The following is a 17,068-nucleotide window of genomic DNA, read 5'->3' on the forward strand; positions in this document are numbered from 1 at the left end:
ACCGGCGGTGTGGCTTCGCTCCTCGAGTACGTGCGAACGACATTCCACAATGGGTTGACTGGAATCAGGTGGGTGCGAAGAACCGTAGCTTAACCTTTCCACCATCGATTCAATCTCACATAGGACATCACAAAACAACGCTAACATAACCACACGAGGCTGGCGGCTTTACCCCACATAGTACACAACCCTGGCGGGAGGCAAGATTCCGCGAGAAGAGAAACTCATTGAAGCGCATCTCAAGCAGAAATCCACAGCGGGTCTTCCTCTGGCAGACACACTTTTGACGTACTCATATGTGACCTGACCTTTCCCTCCCATCTAACAACCTTTTGACCACAAGAGGTTCTAACTCCTCCACCTAATCCGCCCTAACTAAATCAGTTTGCTGCGAAGGTATGCTCTCTCCTTATCCTGTATCCCGTGGCACGCCGGACTACCTTTAGATCAAGAGCAGGAATACCGAACAATACCCATATGGGGTCGGTCGAAACCGTGCGACATACAGGAAGACATGCTTACAACGCTACTGGCTGACAAGCGTAGAAAAGTTTCGTGCCCTGAATCGTCATCGTAAGCTCATACAACAGAGGAAACCTGTACGTAGAACATGTAAGGAGGAGTCTCACATATATATATTAGCTTTCCTGCTAAGGCCCTTTCACACCATGGAAGTAGTTTTTCCACAGAGCTAATTCGTGGCAGCCACACTCACTAGGTTTCGACAGCACAGATGACCAACTCAGGTAATCAAGAAAGGGAAGCAGGCAACGTGAATACCACTGGTCTAATACTTGTATGTGTAAATTGATCCGTCCACCCCGGGCACTGTGAAGCTGGGTATGCTCCCAGCTAACCATAGCGGTAGATACTGCGAACGAAAACGAAGTTTCTGAGGAATGAGAGTATGGGCGTTACTACACCACCAGGTGTGACCACCTGGCCAAGAGGCCAAGAAAGCGGAGCTTTCGCCGGAAGGTGTGGGCCAGCTGGTAATTCCAGTGAGACTCACACTGGACGAAGTACTCTTATGACTTCAAAAATAAATAAATAAATCCCTTTAATTACGCAGGCCAAAACCTTTTCTTATTTACTGGCAGTAAGGCTGGCAAACTTGTAAGACTGATCTTATACATATATTTTTGGTACAAAAGCAATGGGTTTGATTTAACGAAATCTGTGGTATTGGATCAGTAAAGGAGGCTAGGGTCTTCATCGATGAGAGAATCTCAAGACCGAGAACTTTTACACTGATGCCAAACTATCAGAGGCAACCATGCTGAGGCAACTCCGTTTCCCTTAATTGCGGTCTACCTACAATACCAATATGGCCTATCGTCGCTTCCGATGCTAGCGAGCGACAAACACCTATTTAAGCTAAGAGTAATCTCTTCCCTTCCTATTTCTGACATCCACTCCACCGGATGGTTTACTTTCAAGAGAGCCTGTATAGACTCAGCTTTGAAATTCGAGATAGTTCCATCTTGTTTTCTGAGAGTGTCCGACTCATCCCTTTTAGGGAACCTGCACTGTCTAGAAGTCACTTTTCGCTTTCCAGCTCCTCACAGTATGCCTTAAAGGACTCTCGTTTGGAACACTTAAAGAGTCTCTTATAGTCACGTTATGAGTTCCGGAAATTTACCCAGTCTTCATTCTTATTGCTGTTATAAGTACGATTCTGAAGTGGCCTGGTCGACATAAATGAACCACTTTACCGTTTTACACTCGGGAAATAATACAAGCCTCTTGATAGCACTCTAAAAGTGTGCGATTTAGAGTTTCCAATTCATCTCCTTGCGCCAACAAAGTGCAGCTCCCTAAACGATTAAGAGCTCCTTCTTAGTCGCCCCGGGAAATGTACTTTATTGACAGGAAGTTCATTGAACTCGGTTCAATCCGTTTTCCGTTTTTTTATTTCAGACTGTTCGTCCGCAATAGTCAGATTCTAGGTATCGGTGATCTGACACGGGATTCCGCCCCAATACGTACTAGCATCCGCGCGCAGCTCCATTATAGGAAAGCACGCCGGAGATGCTGAAATGCTGTTTCCTGTGTGAGGCGAAAACCACCACTGCCCATTACTCTTAAAATGGAGGTAATGCTTTACAGTGTCCTGATATAATTGCATTTCAATCTATTGTGGAAAAAATGGAGCACCATATGATGTCTGTCCCCGACCACATTCAGACTCTTTTGGTCCAGTTCGTATACCAAGCAGAAACCCACCACGTTTGTAGATTGGTTTTCCCTGGCAATCATGAACTTTACCCTCCAACGTCCGAACTCCATGTGCAGGTACTGTTCACTCAACATGTGGATGATGTCTCCTGCTTTCCTTGAGGCTATCCAACATCCGACATGTGCTGTCCTGCGCAGTTCATTGTTCAGAATAGTGAGCTTGGGCTGCCCGCGAGAACTCAAAGCCGGGATTATCTGCTGGTCCCATTTTAATGCACCAGTGCCCTCTAAATGGAGGAGCTCATTGCGAAAACCTTGATTGGTAAATTTTGGCTTGTAAAGCATTGTAAATTATCCTTCTGATATTTTGCCATTCTTGCAGGAACCTGCCACGGCAGTGGTCACAAATGAGGCTGTAGCCTGCCCGTACGTCCTTTTCCTTCCGGAGAGCACCCGCGCTATCTTGGCCTGCGGGGACTCGGGGTGCTGGAGATGGTGTCCGTCATGGCCGACAAAATCCATATCCATCCATGCAGAAGCGACACGTCAGAATGTCGAGGTTGAGGCCCTTAGGTCAATGGTGGTTACACTTGGAAGTAAAACTCGAACACACTCACGGTCGAAATCTGCTTCTTGAAAAGGGCATTGGGGTCGCAACACGTCGCAACTTTGCTCGCTGGCTGCCTCCGCGGCAGTTTCCCGAAGCGCAGTACCATGTCGCCTCACAACTTTCGACCTTCTGAGCAAACGTTGTTTTCTGATCGACACGGGCGCGGAGGTGTCAGTTTTCCCCGTACCCCGTCCAAACACCTTAATACTGCAAAACGTGCGACTGGCTGCGGTGAACTCTTCCCATCCGTCCTTACGGCTTCAGGCAGGTGGACGTGAGTCTCGGATTGTGCTGAACGTTTTGGCTGACACTAGCACTTCCATTTTAGGCACAGACTTCCTGTGTTACTCAGAGCTGTTGGTGAACCCGCAGAATAAAGCCTGGACAGTCCTCTTTAAAGTTGTCAGGAAGAATTTCCACCTGCGCAAACGACGCTCTTTCAATTATTTTCGCATTCGCGCACTTCATCAAAAATACTGCAACACCATTACTGAAAGTAGTTTCTCCCAGCAAATTTAGCATCGTGTTCAGCACCACATTACCACCGGTTCCCCTATTTTCTTAAAGGTGCGTCCCCTATCACCCCAGAAGCTGACTGTTACAAAGAAAGAGTTGGAAGATTTCATGAATCAGGTTTTTGGTCCTCACCAATCCACATGGTCCCTAAGCCTAATGACTAATGGAGTTCTTCCGGAGATTACAAGTGCCTGAATGCTCAGAGAATTCCCGACCGATACCTTACTCCACTGATCCATAACTTCGCGCGTTACTTGACAAACTGCCATGTATTCACGACATTGGATCACCAAATGCTTGTAGCTCCCGAAGACATACCGAAAACGGCTGTTTGCACACCTTACGGACTGTTCGAGCTCATCAGAATGGCATTCGGCCTGTGCTATGCAGCGCAAACATTCTAGATATTCATTCATTCTGTTCTACGAAACTTGGACTTACGTTTCGTGTATATGGATGAGGGGTTGGTCGCCTCTTCTTCTGAATCTGAGTATTTGGATCATCTTGAGTGCACCCTTTAAAAAGTACAGATACACGTTTCTCGGCTATATGATCACCTCTGATGAAATTCAATTAAACCTAGACAAGGTCCTCTGGTGAATGACAAGAAACATGTTTTTCAAAAACTTTCCTAACGTCAAATATGAGCTGGTGAGGCCTTTTTCGCGCGACTTCGATTGTTCAGTGTGAAGTAGTTTTCAACCGGCACCGTGGCAGGTTGCACTTTCCTTCAGTGCGCCTGGTATCGCCCCCCACAATTGCATGGTCTACAGACGCCGTCCGGGCATTTGAAACTTTCAAGTAACAGCTGGTTGATGCTACAATTCTGGCATTTCCCCGACCAAAGGCACCCCTACTCGTGTTCGTTGGTTCCACAGACACAGCGGTAGGCACCCCTTCTGATCAACGGGTGAATTAAACCTGGCGACCGTTGAATTTCTTTTCCAAACAACTAAGCCCAGCTCAACATAATTACAGCGCCTATGATCGTGAGCTACTCTCTGCATACTTATCTATAGTATAAAACACTGTAAGCCCGTTACGTGCGCGCTTAAACGAAAGCCTGATAAAGCGCCTCCTCGCCAACTTCAGTAACCGAGCTTCATCAACCAGTTCACATCTGACATATAACATGTGCCTGGAAAAAATAACGTCGTTGATACAAGTATTGCCTCACAATTATCGACAGGTTTATGCGGTGGCCTAAAGCAATACCTCTGATTGACATTATTGCACAATCATGTGCGAGGACCTCTGTTGAGAAATGATTCGCGCTTTGGTGTAGCAACCGTAATCATCGCGGAAAACAATTTGAGTATACCCATTTCTCAAACGCAATAAGACCACTGCAAACAACCTAACTTATGCTCATGGTATGTCACAACGAATCAATGCCTGACGACTGGTAAGGTAGGCATTTTCTGACCCATAAATAGAAAAGGAGATATCACACAATGCAACAATTATAGAGATATCACGTTGTTGAATACCATCTATAAGACAACCAGGATAGCCGCCAAGCCCCGAACATCATTGGCCCATAACAAACAGGCTTCACTCAAGGCAAATCAGCAACAACAAGCAAAAGCTTTGGAATATGGCTAATAATTGCACCATCTTTTCATTGACTTAATGCCGCCTATGATCGGGCTGCACATTAATGAAGGCAAGACGAAGTACATGGTGGCAACGTCAGCACCAAAGAACAAAGAACTAACGACATCAAATCGAACTGGTCAAACGAAAGCAGAAACGAAAGGGGACTACAACTTTGAGAGCGTTGACAATTTCTCCTATCTAGGGTCGAAAATCACAACCGGTAAAAGTTATGACCATGAAATCCGGATACGGTTGTTGGCCGCCAAAAGAGCTTATTTCAGGTTACAAAAACTATTTCGCGCAAACCGTCTCACCATAGGGTCAACGCTGTTAGTGTACAAGACTATCATCTTACCAGTCCTCATGCATTCCTCGGGGACTTGGGTTCTTAGAAAGAAAAATTGTGAACTTTTGGCAGCGTTTGGGAAAAGAATCATCCGATGAATTGTTGGCCCCCTACATGAGGATGGACGATTCCGTAGCCTAGGTAACGACGAAATCCATGAGGGATACCACTACCGTCTAGTTGTGGATAAAATCTGGCTCAACAAGTTGCGGTGGACGGTTCACTTAATCCGTATGGATGAGAATGATCCAGCCCCCCGTCCTCGTCCTCGTCCTCCAGTCTATAAGGACAATATCTATGGTAGAAGAAGAAGACAAGGTAGGCCCTAACTGTGATGGAGCGATGGTGTAGGTCAGGAGTCAGGCAGCTTTGAGGGATATCGAATTGGTGGACTTCGTCGCAAAAACAGGGTGCTTGGAGTTCCCTACTAAGGCAGGCCTAGACCGGATAGTGGTTATTGCATCATTTATGATAATATGGTAAAGGAAGACGTAATAATTCACCTACGGGACGCTAAATTTGCAGAATTAGGTGCCTAAACATGGGTCATGCTACGACGTGGAAATATTGGCTACGACTTAACCCTGTTCCTAAGCGGTCACGGAGAGTACTGCACATACCTTTATGGGCATGACGGCTTCTCGTGTTGGCGGACATATCAGATAATTTTAAAGGTGAAGCACGTTGTTTGCTTGAGATTTATCACGCAAAGACTGTGTGATTACTCCCCATGTAGTGAGCAGGAGACACACCCATACCCAATTTATACCGAATATCTTTTATGAGGTCTGCGGTTTCCTGAGACTTGTAGTAAAGAAACAATTTGTGTTTATTTTTTCAGAAAATATTTAATTCTTGGTAAAATCATCAAATATTCGAAAATGAAAGTGGCAGTACTTATACAAATACCAAACGAATAAATATGCCACGCATAACTAAGGTCCTCCCATGTCAACTTAAGCAATGCGGTTTCACTTTTTACTTCAATCCGTAAAAGACCTGCTTCAATGCTTTCATAAACAAAGTCGGATTTCCATTTCTCAATGAGGCCGGCACTCCAGCATCTCAGGATCAAGTCATCAAAATTTGTTCTCAAGGGTGAGTCCTTTTCCAACGGTATTATTAGGAAAACCTTCTCATGACATATTTTCGTCAAGTAGAAATATTTGTATGAGGCAGCTTTTTGGGTCCAGTAGACGACATCAATGAAGTCCTCGGTTAGGTAATAACCCAAACTTGTATTCATCTGCAAAATATATTTCTCCATATCCATCACTTCACCACGGACAATACTTGGGAAGTATTTGGTAGGAACATACTTGAAAAATTCATTGTCATCGTAAAGAGTGTCCTTTAACATAATTTTTGTACCAGTTTGAACAATGTCGTCATAGGTACTGATCTGGTTGCTCATTATTGATTTTGTGAAGAAGCTGGTAAGTAAGCTTGTGTAGACGCTCTCCAAGGTCGCGGCAAGGAATAGCATGAGTATGGAAGACAATATATATGCCTTGCGCTGTGTCAACCTCTGCACAAAGTGTGGTTGACAGACTATTATCCTGAAACTTTGAAATATGAGGCTGTTGAAATTACAAGTAAAAGGCGGAGAAAGCATCTCAATAAACCCTTGCAAGACGGCAAATATCAAAACACTACATCCAACTAGCTTCCAAGTTGAACCATCAAAAGGAAGTAGGAAGTAAAAATACCGAGGTAGCTCATGCTGATATGGTGTGACTATGCACATCTGATCCATTGTTACAGGGTAGGTATGAGTATAAGAGTAAGCATCGGACCCAGCCCAATGGATTCCATATGCCACTAAATCGATATTTCTCAGGTAAAGGCTTTCGAATAGATCCAATGTAGTATGAATGTTCGTTGGTCTTTCAAATTCCAGCAATTGGGCATTGTGTCTTTCAAGGAAACTTAACACTATCTTAAAGAAGTAGCCCCCGAACTTTCGCCTTCCTTTACGATCAACGTAAGTCATGGTGCGTGGTAAATCTGACTGCATGGGATACCTCAGTTTGTATCTCCGTAGATTTTTAACCTTATCGAAAAACCAATCACCTGGTCTGCTATTTGAATCAAGGACTATTATCTCCACGTCCGTGGGGTAAGGATTATAAGTGAAGAATTGATTATCCATTATGAGGACGACATTAATCATTCTCAAATTCCAGCACTGCTTGAATAGGTCCAATATATCATTTAGTGTCAGTCATTCGGTAGTGAAAAGGATAATCCTTGACTGGTGGTTTGAATTCCGATGCTTATACAAAACAGAAGTCAGCAAACTTAAAACACGATCCTTAATTCCATTGTTCATAAATACGAAGGATAATATGTTGTCATTGATGATGTGACTAATATTGATTGACAACGGCCGCGAAACGATAACGATCGGAACTTCTTTCACTGTAACATTCGAGTCCTGAAAAATCGAGGTTTGATTGAATTTCACCTGATCCGGAATGAGGTACACAACAGTATGAAAATCGTAGGTGTCAACAAGTTTAGTGATAACTGCCCGAAAATCAAAATGAGCTGAATGGCAAATTTCTCGACTAAGTGCGAAGTACAGAATTAGTTTGGGCGACAACATTTCAAATCCCTTAATTCACATTTGTAACTGAATTCCGAACCCTAGAATTTACCTAACTCAATCCTCTCCCGTAACAACGTTCAGGAGTTATGTCGATGGTATCGAAGCAATATATCATGATTAAAACAAACTGTGTTGTTGTACTTGATATCATTATCCTTTTTTGTAAACTTTATAATGGGATGAACTAGAAATGGGAAAGTTACTATTCCATCTGCCAGTTCTACCAATTTTTTCTACAACTTTCAAATTGCATTATGTGTTATTATTATTATCTTTATATATCGCAAGTTTGAGCACCAGGAGCCGGACGCTTCAGGCATAAAGCTGTTGTGTTCATCTTGTGTCCTTGTGTCCTATGCACGGTTTTCCATTCGTACATAGGTAAAAATTCAAAATATTCCTTGAGATAATCAACTCCGTAGTTCGTATCATCATCATCAACGGCGCAAAAACCGGTATCCGGTCTAGGCCTGTCTTAATAAGGAACTCCAGACATCCGGGTTTTGCGCCGAGATCCATCAAGTTGATATTCCTAAAAGCTGTCTGGCGTCCCGGCCTACGCCATCGTTCCATCTTAGGCAGAGTCTGCCTCGTCTTCTTTTTCTGCCATAGACATTGCCCTTATAGACTTTCCGGGCTGGATCATCCTCATTCATACGGATTAAGTGACCCGCCCATCGCAACCTATTGAGCCGGATTTTATCCACAACCGGACGGTCATGGTATCACTCATAGATTTTGTCGTTATGCAGGCTACGGAATCATCCATCCTCATGTAGGGGGCCAAAAATTCTTCGGAGGATTCTTCTCTCAAACGGGGCCAAGAGTTCGCAATTTTTCTTGCTAAGAACCCAAGTCTCCGAGGAATACATGAGGACTGACAAAATCATTGCCTTGTTCAGTAAGAGCTTTGACCCTATGGTGAGACGTTTCGAACGGAACAGTTTTTGTAAGCTGAAATAGGCTTTGTTGGCAGCCAACAACCGTTCGTGGATTTCATCGTTATAGCTGTTATCGGTTGTGATTTAGATAGGAAAAACTATTAACGGTCTCAAAGTTTTAGTCTCCTATCCCAATTTTTCTCGTTTGACCAGTGCGATTTAATGTTGTTGGTTGGTTGGTTATTGATGTGCAGTGCATCTCGCGCCACCTGCGCAATCTGGATGAAGCCAGTTTGTACGTCTTGGGTCGTTGTTCCTATGATGTCGATCGTCAGTATGGGTTAGTAGTTGGGTGGAGTTAAAGAGGATGGCGCCCGTCGTATTTACCTCAGCAGGGTAGACTTGACAGTGGATGGCCGGATTCCACAAGCTGGTTCTGGCTCCGCCATTGTGGGTGTCTGCCTCCTCATTACCAGCGACATTTGAGTGCCCCGGAATATTTCGTTCAGTCGGCCAAATTTCAGCAGCACCTGATCACAACTCCACACCAACTGACTTGATATGTCGTTGCTGTTTAGTTCTAATAATGCCGCCTGGTAGGTAGGTAGGTAGGTATCAGTGGCCGCTCCGAGGAGCCCAATTAGTGCTTTGGTGCGCCGTTTTGATGCCACAAACTCCTAAGATCGTGACTGTTGTTATAGGAGCAGGGAAGCAGAGTCCAGCCGGCTTGGATCTTCAGAGCCAGCCCGTAGCATTCACGAAGGAAAGCAGCTCTCCGACCCTGCAGCTAGAAACCTCACTGAGGTCCCCAAAGAATGGTTTACCCAGTGTCCGCAGCCTGACTCGAGCCAGAGCTGGGCAATCGCAGAGAAAGTGCATGAGGGTTTCCCTTCCTTCTCCGCAGCTTCGGCAATGCGAGTTGTAGGGTAAGCCGAGCCTAGCGGCATGGTCCCCTATGGGCCAGTGCCCCGCGCAGACCGCCGTAATCTTGAATGCATTTGCACGTGTCTGGCACAGGAGCTCTCGTGATCGGGCTATGTTATAAGCGGGCCAAATTCTCCTTGATTTGGCACAGCTTGTAAGCCTTCGGCATCTCTGGCCCCCGGTTGCTAGATAGTGCGAGTAGACTCAGCCCCCGACAGCCGCCAGCGGAACACCGACTGTATTCGCCGAGGGACTGCGAAGAGCAGAGCCTTCCCTGGCCAATCCGGGAACCCAGAGGAGAGTGACCTTGAGCGTGGTCCAGATGGTTGAGCGCGTCTCTGCACTGCCCCACCAGCCGGGAAGATGTCGTCGTTGAGTACAAGGCCTTGATGGCCGCTTGGCTGTCGATCAGAATGGCTATGTTACGGTTATGGCTCGAATCACGCTCCAACCATCGACAGACTTCCGCGACATATCGCCAGTACTTCCGTTTGGAATACACTGGTGAAACCTGGAAGACCATACGACTTGAATACACCGTGCGTATTCGAGAAAACCCCCGCGCCGACTTCATAGGCCATCTTTGATCCGTCCGTAAAGAATACCGTGTCACAGTCTTGCAACACGGCGCCGGTCTTCCACTTTGCCCTGGTTGGAAGGTCCACAGCAAAGTTTCTCGTGAAGTTCAGCTTGCGTGTGACATAGTCCATGGGGGATGCCCAGATTTCTGGAGGTATTTCATCTAGGATGTTGCTGTGGCCGTAGGACTTCGCTGCCCAGCATCCTGACTCACGTAGTCTGACGGCACTGCACGCTACAACCTATTTGATGTGGAGGTCTAGGGGGAGGAGATGTAGGGGTACATTGAGAGCATCTGCCGGGCAGGACTGCAGAGCCCCAGTAGCACCTGCACACGCGGTTCTTTGAATCCTATTAAGCTTCGTTCTAATGTATTTCTTCTTCAAAGCCACCATACAATAGAGCCGTACGTCAGGATCGGACGCATCCAGAGAACCATCCTCGGCCGGAGACCCCATTTCTTTGCAAAGGTTCTCTTGCAGGCATAGAAGTTCTATGTTCAACCTCCAATTTAGCTTAGGATCCAGGATTACACCCAGATACTTTACATTAAAGGAAAGAACCAATCTTTGTTCATTCAGCCGTGGTTGATGGAATTCAGGTATCCTTGTCTTGGTGGTGAATAGCATCCGTTGCGTTTTGGTTGGGTTTATCCTAGTACCCAGCATGGATATAATCCAATGCGTGAGATACCCCTCCAATCCAATACCGGTCAAGGCTTCCTTGATGGCGCTGGTACTGACGTTGTTGAAAGCTCCTTCTATATCCAAGAAGGCAGCAAGGGTATACTGCTTGTACTGCAGCGACCGCTCAAACGTGCCAATTACCTCATGGAGGGCGGTTTCTGTGGATTATCCTTTGAGGTAGGCATGCTGGGACTTAGAGAACGGCGTTCTCTCCATAATCGTCCTTAAGTGAATGTCCAGGACGCGTTCTAGGGTCTTCAGCACGAAAGAGGTCAGGCTGATTGGCCGAAAGTCCTTCGCGGACTCATGACCGCGCCTGCCCGCTTTCGGTATGAAAACCACCCGTGCGCACCTCCAGGTCTGCGGTACGTATCCTAAAGTGATGCAGCTCCGGTAAATCTCAACAAGCCACGGCACAACTCTTTCCTGCTGCTTCTGTAGCATGGCTGGCATTATCCCATCTGGGCCTGGAGATTTGTATGCGGAGAAGTTGTTTATAGCCTAGCCGATCCTATCCCCGGTAATTACCGATTTGATAGTCTCGCACAGCTGCGGTTGCCGCAAACCCTCCAAGCGAGGTTCTGACTCACAGTCCTTCTCGCTGGAGGGAAAGTGCGTTTGCACCAGCAGCTCCAAGGTTTCGCTAGAAGATTCCATCCAGGAACCTCCCGACTTTTTAAGGAAGGATGGACTCTTATGTTCCTTGGACAGAATCTTACTGAGCCTCACGGATTCACTAGTGCTTTCAATGTTCTGACAATAGTCTAGCCAAGACCGCCTCTTGGCGGTCCTGATGGCCGACTTGTACTTCTTTAGGCAGTCCTTGTATGGCTGCCAGTATTTTTGCTTGTAGCAGATGTTGAAGATTTCTCTGGTCAGCTTCCTGAGACTAGAGAGATCTTCGTTCCACCACGGCGGCAGGGTCTTTTTGCTGTACTTAGCAGGGCACGAGACTTTGAAGGCGGTATCAAAAGCCTTCTCCAGAGTCCCGACCTTTGACTCTAGTTCGTCTGTCGTGCCAATCCTACCAATTTGCGCACCGGAGAGTTTGTTCTTAATTACCTGACCAAACTTTCTCCATTCGATCCTCCTGGGGTCTTTAAAGGGCTTGGAGTCCTCTGCGGCGATGTCTAGACTGAAGAGTATCCAACCGTGGTCAGAGAAGGATCTCTGGTCAGACACTCTCCAGTCCTCCACCCTAAGAATCCCGTTGTCGGTTATTAGGGTGATATTAGGGACCTCCTCCCAACCGTCATAGTTCTCCGAGCAGGGGAAATGATTTCGGAGCTGCCCCAAAGCATATGCCTTGCATTTGCATCGCAGCCTATCAACAGGTTGGCTTTCTTTGGTGTTATGGTGTTCGTCAGATGTTGTAGTTCTTCTGGCGGAGCTGATCGGTCGTGAGCCATATGCGCCGAGGAAATATACACGTTCTCTGCCCCCACCTGCTCCAGCTTGACCACAACTAAGTCACTGGAACTCAGGTCCGAGCACAGGAAAGCGTGCAGACTCTTCCTCGCAAGAGTACATGCTCTAGGTTTAGCCTGATCAGCGTCTCCTGTGCTGTGGCATAAATTAAAATATTTGCTTTGGAGCCCTTTGATGGTTCGGTCGCTTCCGACCCAGGGCTCCTGTATTAATGCGATGCCGATGTCTTCCTCTAAGAGGAAGACGAGCAGATTAGCCGAGGCACACTTCGAGTGCTGCAGATTTATCTGCGTTACCCTCAGCATGATCTGCTTACGTGGGGGGTTTGTCAGCCCCTGTCGGACCGTCGATCGTCATCTTCTCCAACAGCTCGTTGGCGGCGTCGATTAGGTCAAGGTCGTCGTCCGGTTTTGCAGAGCGGAACACTTTTACCTTGGCATTCCTGACTCCGAACCACACTTTATAATCAGCCTTTTTCAGTACCTCCAGGGACTTCTCGTTTATGCGGAGTAGTACGGGCTGGCTATTTATCTGAGGTTCCTCCTCCTTTATAACAACCCAGTCGTCCATGGGAATCCATGCGGATCTTCGGTAACCAGATGCGAGCGACCGGTCTCCTGGGAATCTCGTCGTAAGGGATAATCTTGAGCTTAACTCCCTCCCAGGCGTCGCTGATCTTAGCGACACACGAACCGAGAAAGTCTTTAGAGAACTGGTCCATGCAAGCTATTACGTGGAACCCACGAACCACCTGAGATGAATCAAAGTGGGGAGTGAGTCCCGCGTGTTTGCCTCCGGTCTCCAGGAGATGCTTATAGACCATGCCCGACAGGCTAGCCTCAACACTAGTTCACACCTCCAGCGTTAGTTTGCCGTTAGCAGAATTGAAATCCGCCACACATAAGTCACTCCTGGCCACGTTGCTGAAGGGCTTCGCAGTACGTGGCCCGCCGGCTGACGGTTGCTGTACAATTTCCTTCGTATGTTGCTTGGCGTCTGCGCTCTTGCTCACTCTGCTCGCTTCTTATCTTGTCGGCCTCGTCTTGAGATCGGTTGCGTTTTATCATAGAGCGATGGGCTTCGCCTTCTGCTCGTCAGCCCGGCGTTTGCTGTTGTATTCATCAACAGCCGCCTGGTATTTAACGAGGTCTTTTTCATCCCGCTCGTCGACAGTACCGGCCTCCTTATTCTTGGCAATCTTGCCGAGAATATACATGGCCTTCTGGTACTGGCAGGACACCCGTGGACCTTGGCTTCTTAGCCGGTTTCCGGCATCCGACATTCTTGTCGGTTTTCGCTTTCGAGGGATCCCCCAACGCTGAGGGTTTCGGGTTACTAATACTATGTCTGGTACTCGCTACACCCAGCTTGACGGCAGTGGGTTCCAGGCTGGAAGCCACTAGTCCGTCTGACGCCTCGCTCCGGGAGGTCCCTGCGGCTGGTTTCAGCACAACGGTGCTACGGCTGGCACCGAGTGTACTGCTCTCGACGGCCACTGTCTCCTGGCTGGAGGCCAGCAGCTCGTCCTCCGATGATGCGCCTGGCATCATCGCCTCCTCTTCTCTCGTCGTTTTAGTTTTTTTGTTAATTGAGTCCATGTCTTGGTCCAACGAGTAGTCCGGGAAGAATGTCCACCCTGGCTGGCTCGGCCACCAGGGTAAGGGTCTTATTTGAAACTGAAGGTGCCCTAGGTATTCAGAATTCGCATACTAAAGACCAAGCTCCCCATTGGCCACGCAGCCCTCGGCGTATGCTGTTCCACCTTGGCTTGGGGTCCTATTAGCACCTTCTCCGGTGCAGGGAGGACGATCCCCGGGCTGTTGCTTCAGTCCATCCTCCCGCCAGATCTACTTACCCCTAACACATGACCAGCAGACAAGCAGGTCCTCGTCAGTTGGATGAGCCTACTCCCAGCCCGGCCCTACACACTCTTGGCCCGCTCGAAGACGGTTTCCAGCGGCCACCACACGAAGGCCGTGTGATGACTTGCCGAGTTATGCAACTTTAACTTGAAGCATAATCAGACCGGGCCACCAATGCCGCCTGAACAGATTCGAAAGGTGCGACCCCTCCATTTTTTTCGTCTTTTCGGCTTTTTCGGCTGGAATATGTCGCCATTTTTCCACGCTCCAATGGTATCGAGTCTATATGCGTCATTCGCTGTTTTCTGCTTCACCTCTAAGTGAACGGAGGGTAGATTTAGGATAGCTTCAAGTGCCGCAGTGGGCGTAGTACTCATTGCTCCAGTAATACTTAGGCAACTAAGCCTCTACTAGTCTTTCTAGTTCTTTTAGTAGAGAGGACGTTAGAGTGATCGGTCGGAAGCTAGCTTAATTTGTGCTCACTACCTCTGGTAGGGGATCTGAGCTTCAAAATGGTCGGAAATATAAGCGTTTAAAGTTTTCCCCAAGATTCCTCCAAAAATCAGCAATTTTTCTGGCACCCACACCCCACAACCTATATACCATTTTGAAGCTCAGACCCTCCCCCAGCACTAGTGATCACGAATTAAGCTCCTTTTGCGAAATTCTCACTATTAACGCAGTTATAAGCGTTTAAAGTCGTTTTCCGTTGGCGGGACCTCCAACTGGCCGATGTTCTGGTTGTTCAGTAGTTCATCAAAGTGCTCAACCCATCGCTCCAATATACCCGTTCTGTCGGAAATCGGATTTCCCTCTTTTTCTCGACATGATGAGCATGGAGGTGTGTAAGGCTTCATCCTGCTGACTTGAAGGTAAAACTTGCTCATCTGGTGCGGTTACTCCCTCTACTTTTCCAGTTCACAGACTTGTTGGTTCTTCCAGGCTTCCTTTTTCCATCTGTGAAATTGTTTCTCCGGAAGCCGGAGCTAGTGATAAGTCTCTGCGCGTGCCCATGTTCTTCGAGAATGCAACATTCCTCAATATGCAGCATCCCTTCGCTCCGTTGCTAGCTTACATTCATCGTCAAACCAGCCATTTCGACTGGTTTTGCGGCTGGGACCGTATTGGCCGTATTTATGACAACGTTCTTCAGGTGATTGTAAGGATCATTTGTTGATGCTTTATCTCCGGGATCTCTGTTGACTGCGGTTATTGCGGCATCCATTTCCCTCTTATAGGTGTTGCGGAGGGCTGTGTTGTGGATGGCTTCAGTGTTAACTCCCACCTGTTTGTCAGATGGGATTATAAGTAGTGTCATAATTCGCGCTCGGAGCACCATGTCAACGAGATAGTGATCCGAGTCTATTTTGGCCCCCTTATATGTTCTAACATTCATCAAAGCTGAGAGGTGGCGGCGTCGATCAACACGTGGTCAATTTGGTTGAAAGTGGTCCCGTCTGGTCTCGTAGAGGTATCCTTCTCGGACTCTGCAGTCTCTTCTATAGGGGCGTGAACGTTAATGAGGCTTATATTTCTAAACTTACTTCGCAAACGCAGAGTGCATAGCCGTTCGCTTGTGTTTTCAAAGCCGATAACAGCAGGCTTCATTTTTTGGCTGACTAAGAAACCTACTCCGAGCACATGGTTTTGTGGACGGTCACTATAATATGTGGTGTAGCGACTCTTCTCCAGGAAACTGGTCCTTGTCCAACGCATCTCCTGTAACGCTGTTACATTAGCCCTATATTGGGACAGGGTACCAGCTAGCTGCTTTGCAGCTTCATCTCTGTATAAGGAGCGCACGTTCCATGAGAAAATACCCAAATCGTTATTCCTTTCTCGTTGCCGGGTTCGTCGTTGTGTAATCCGTACAATTTGTCCCGTTTTTAGGCGCGGAATCTTTTGAATAACTTTAAACGCTCATATCTCTCTTAATTTAAGAATTTCGCGAAAAGGAGCTTTATTCGTGATCACTAGTGAAGCGGAGGATTAGAACCTTTAAACGGTATATAGGTTGAAGGTCCAAGTGCTGGGATTTTTCGCCCATACGAACCTAATTTTGGGCTGCCTGATATATTCTTGTGTGCTTATTATGACCACTTGTACCTCTAATTGGTAGGCGGTCTGTGAGAACAAGTCTTGTGCGGCCATGCAGTGATTAAGGTTGATTTGGAGCAAATTTAATTTCCCAATGTATTTAGCGTCCTTTCGAACTCAGGATACTTATCGCTTTCGGTAATATGTCTACAGTCTAGATCCTTCCTTTCGTCGTATAATTGTACATTTGGGATCCTCATTGAACTCTTAGAGAATGTCACCCGGTTTGTCATACCCGTCCAATAGGGACCGGATGGTCGCCGTCTGTGTGGCTCTATATGCCATTCGAAGGTTTACAATGATTGCCTCCTGCAAATCGTGCAGCTTAAACTGTTCTGCTAAAGCATTCCCGATTTCTGCCTTAGAAGCGACCTCGTCTAAGTCCTCATGCTTTTGAGCGCGCACGGCATCACTTTCCTCAAGTAAATTTGATTTGGCTACCGAAACCTTAAGCTTTATTCGCTTCGGGCATTTTTAGCTCCAGCGTGGGATCCCCCTTTTGGCTCCTCCGGATTCTGCTTACAGTTCGCCGAAGAATTTGAAATCAAGTTCAACTTTCACCCCTCATAGTAGGTCTGCGTAGGACATACTTCCCATACTTGAAATGATGATCACCTTGGGACGGATCCTCGCTCTTCTTAGAGTTTCTGGCTCAACCTTTGTCCAATCATCACGTATCTTTTCATTGGACATAGACTTCCTCCGTTACTGCTGTAGGCACTATTTTCCCACCTACCGAGGTCTAGGCCTC

General features: G+C 47.0%; 1 protein-coding gene across 1 annotated transcript; it reads right to left on the reverse strand.

Annotated features, from left to right (window-relative positions):
- Nucleotides 1-6,078: 6,078 nt before the first annotated feature.
- On the reverse strand, nucleotides 6,079-7,401 carry LOC119647755. Its single transcript, XM_038048872.1, has one exon. It carries the CDS (start codon nucleotides 7,399-7,401, stop codon nucleotides 6,079-6,081), a length of 1,323 nt encoding a protein of 440 aa, XP_037904800.1.
- Nucleotides 7,402-17,068: the final 9,667 nt, after the last annotated feature.

This window comes from Hermetia illucens, chromosome 2 (assembly GCF_905115235.1).
Source record: "Hermetia illucens chromosome 2, iHerIll2.2.curated.20191125, whole genome shotgun sequence".
Lineage (NCBI taxonomy): Eukaryota > Metazoa > Arthropoda > Insecta > Diptera > Stratiomyidae > Hermetia > Hermetia illucens.

Excerpts from the sequence above, each read along its gene's own strand:
- LOC119647755 (XM_038048872.1), bottom strand. The coding sequence starts at position 7,401 with ATGGATAATCAATTCTTCACTTATAATCCTTACCCCACGGACGTGGAG.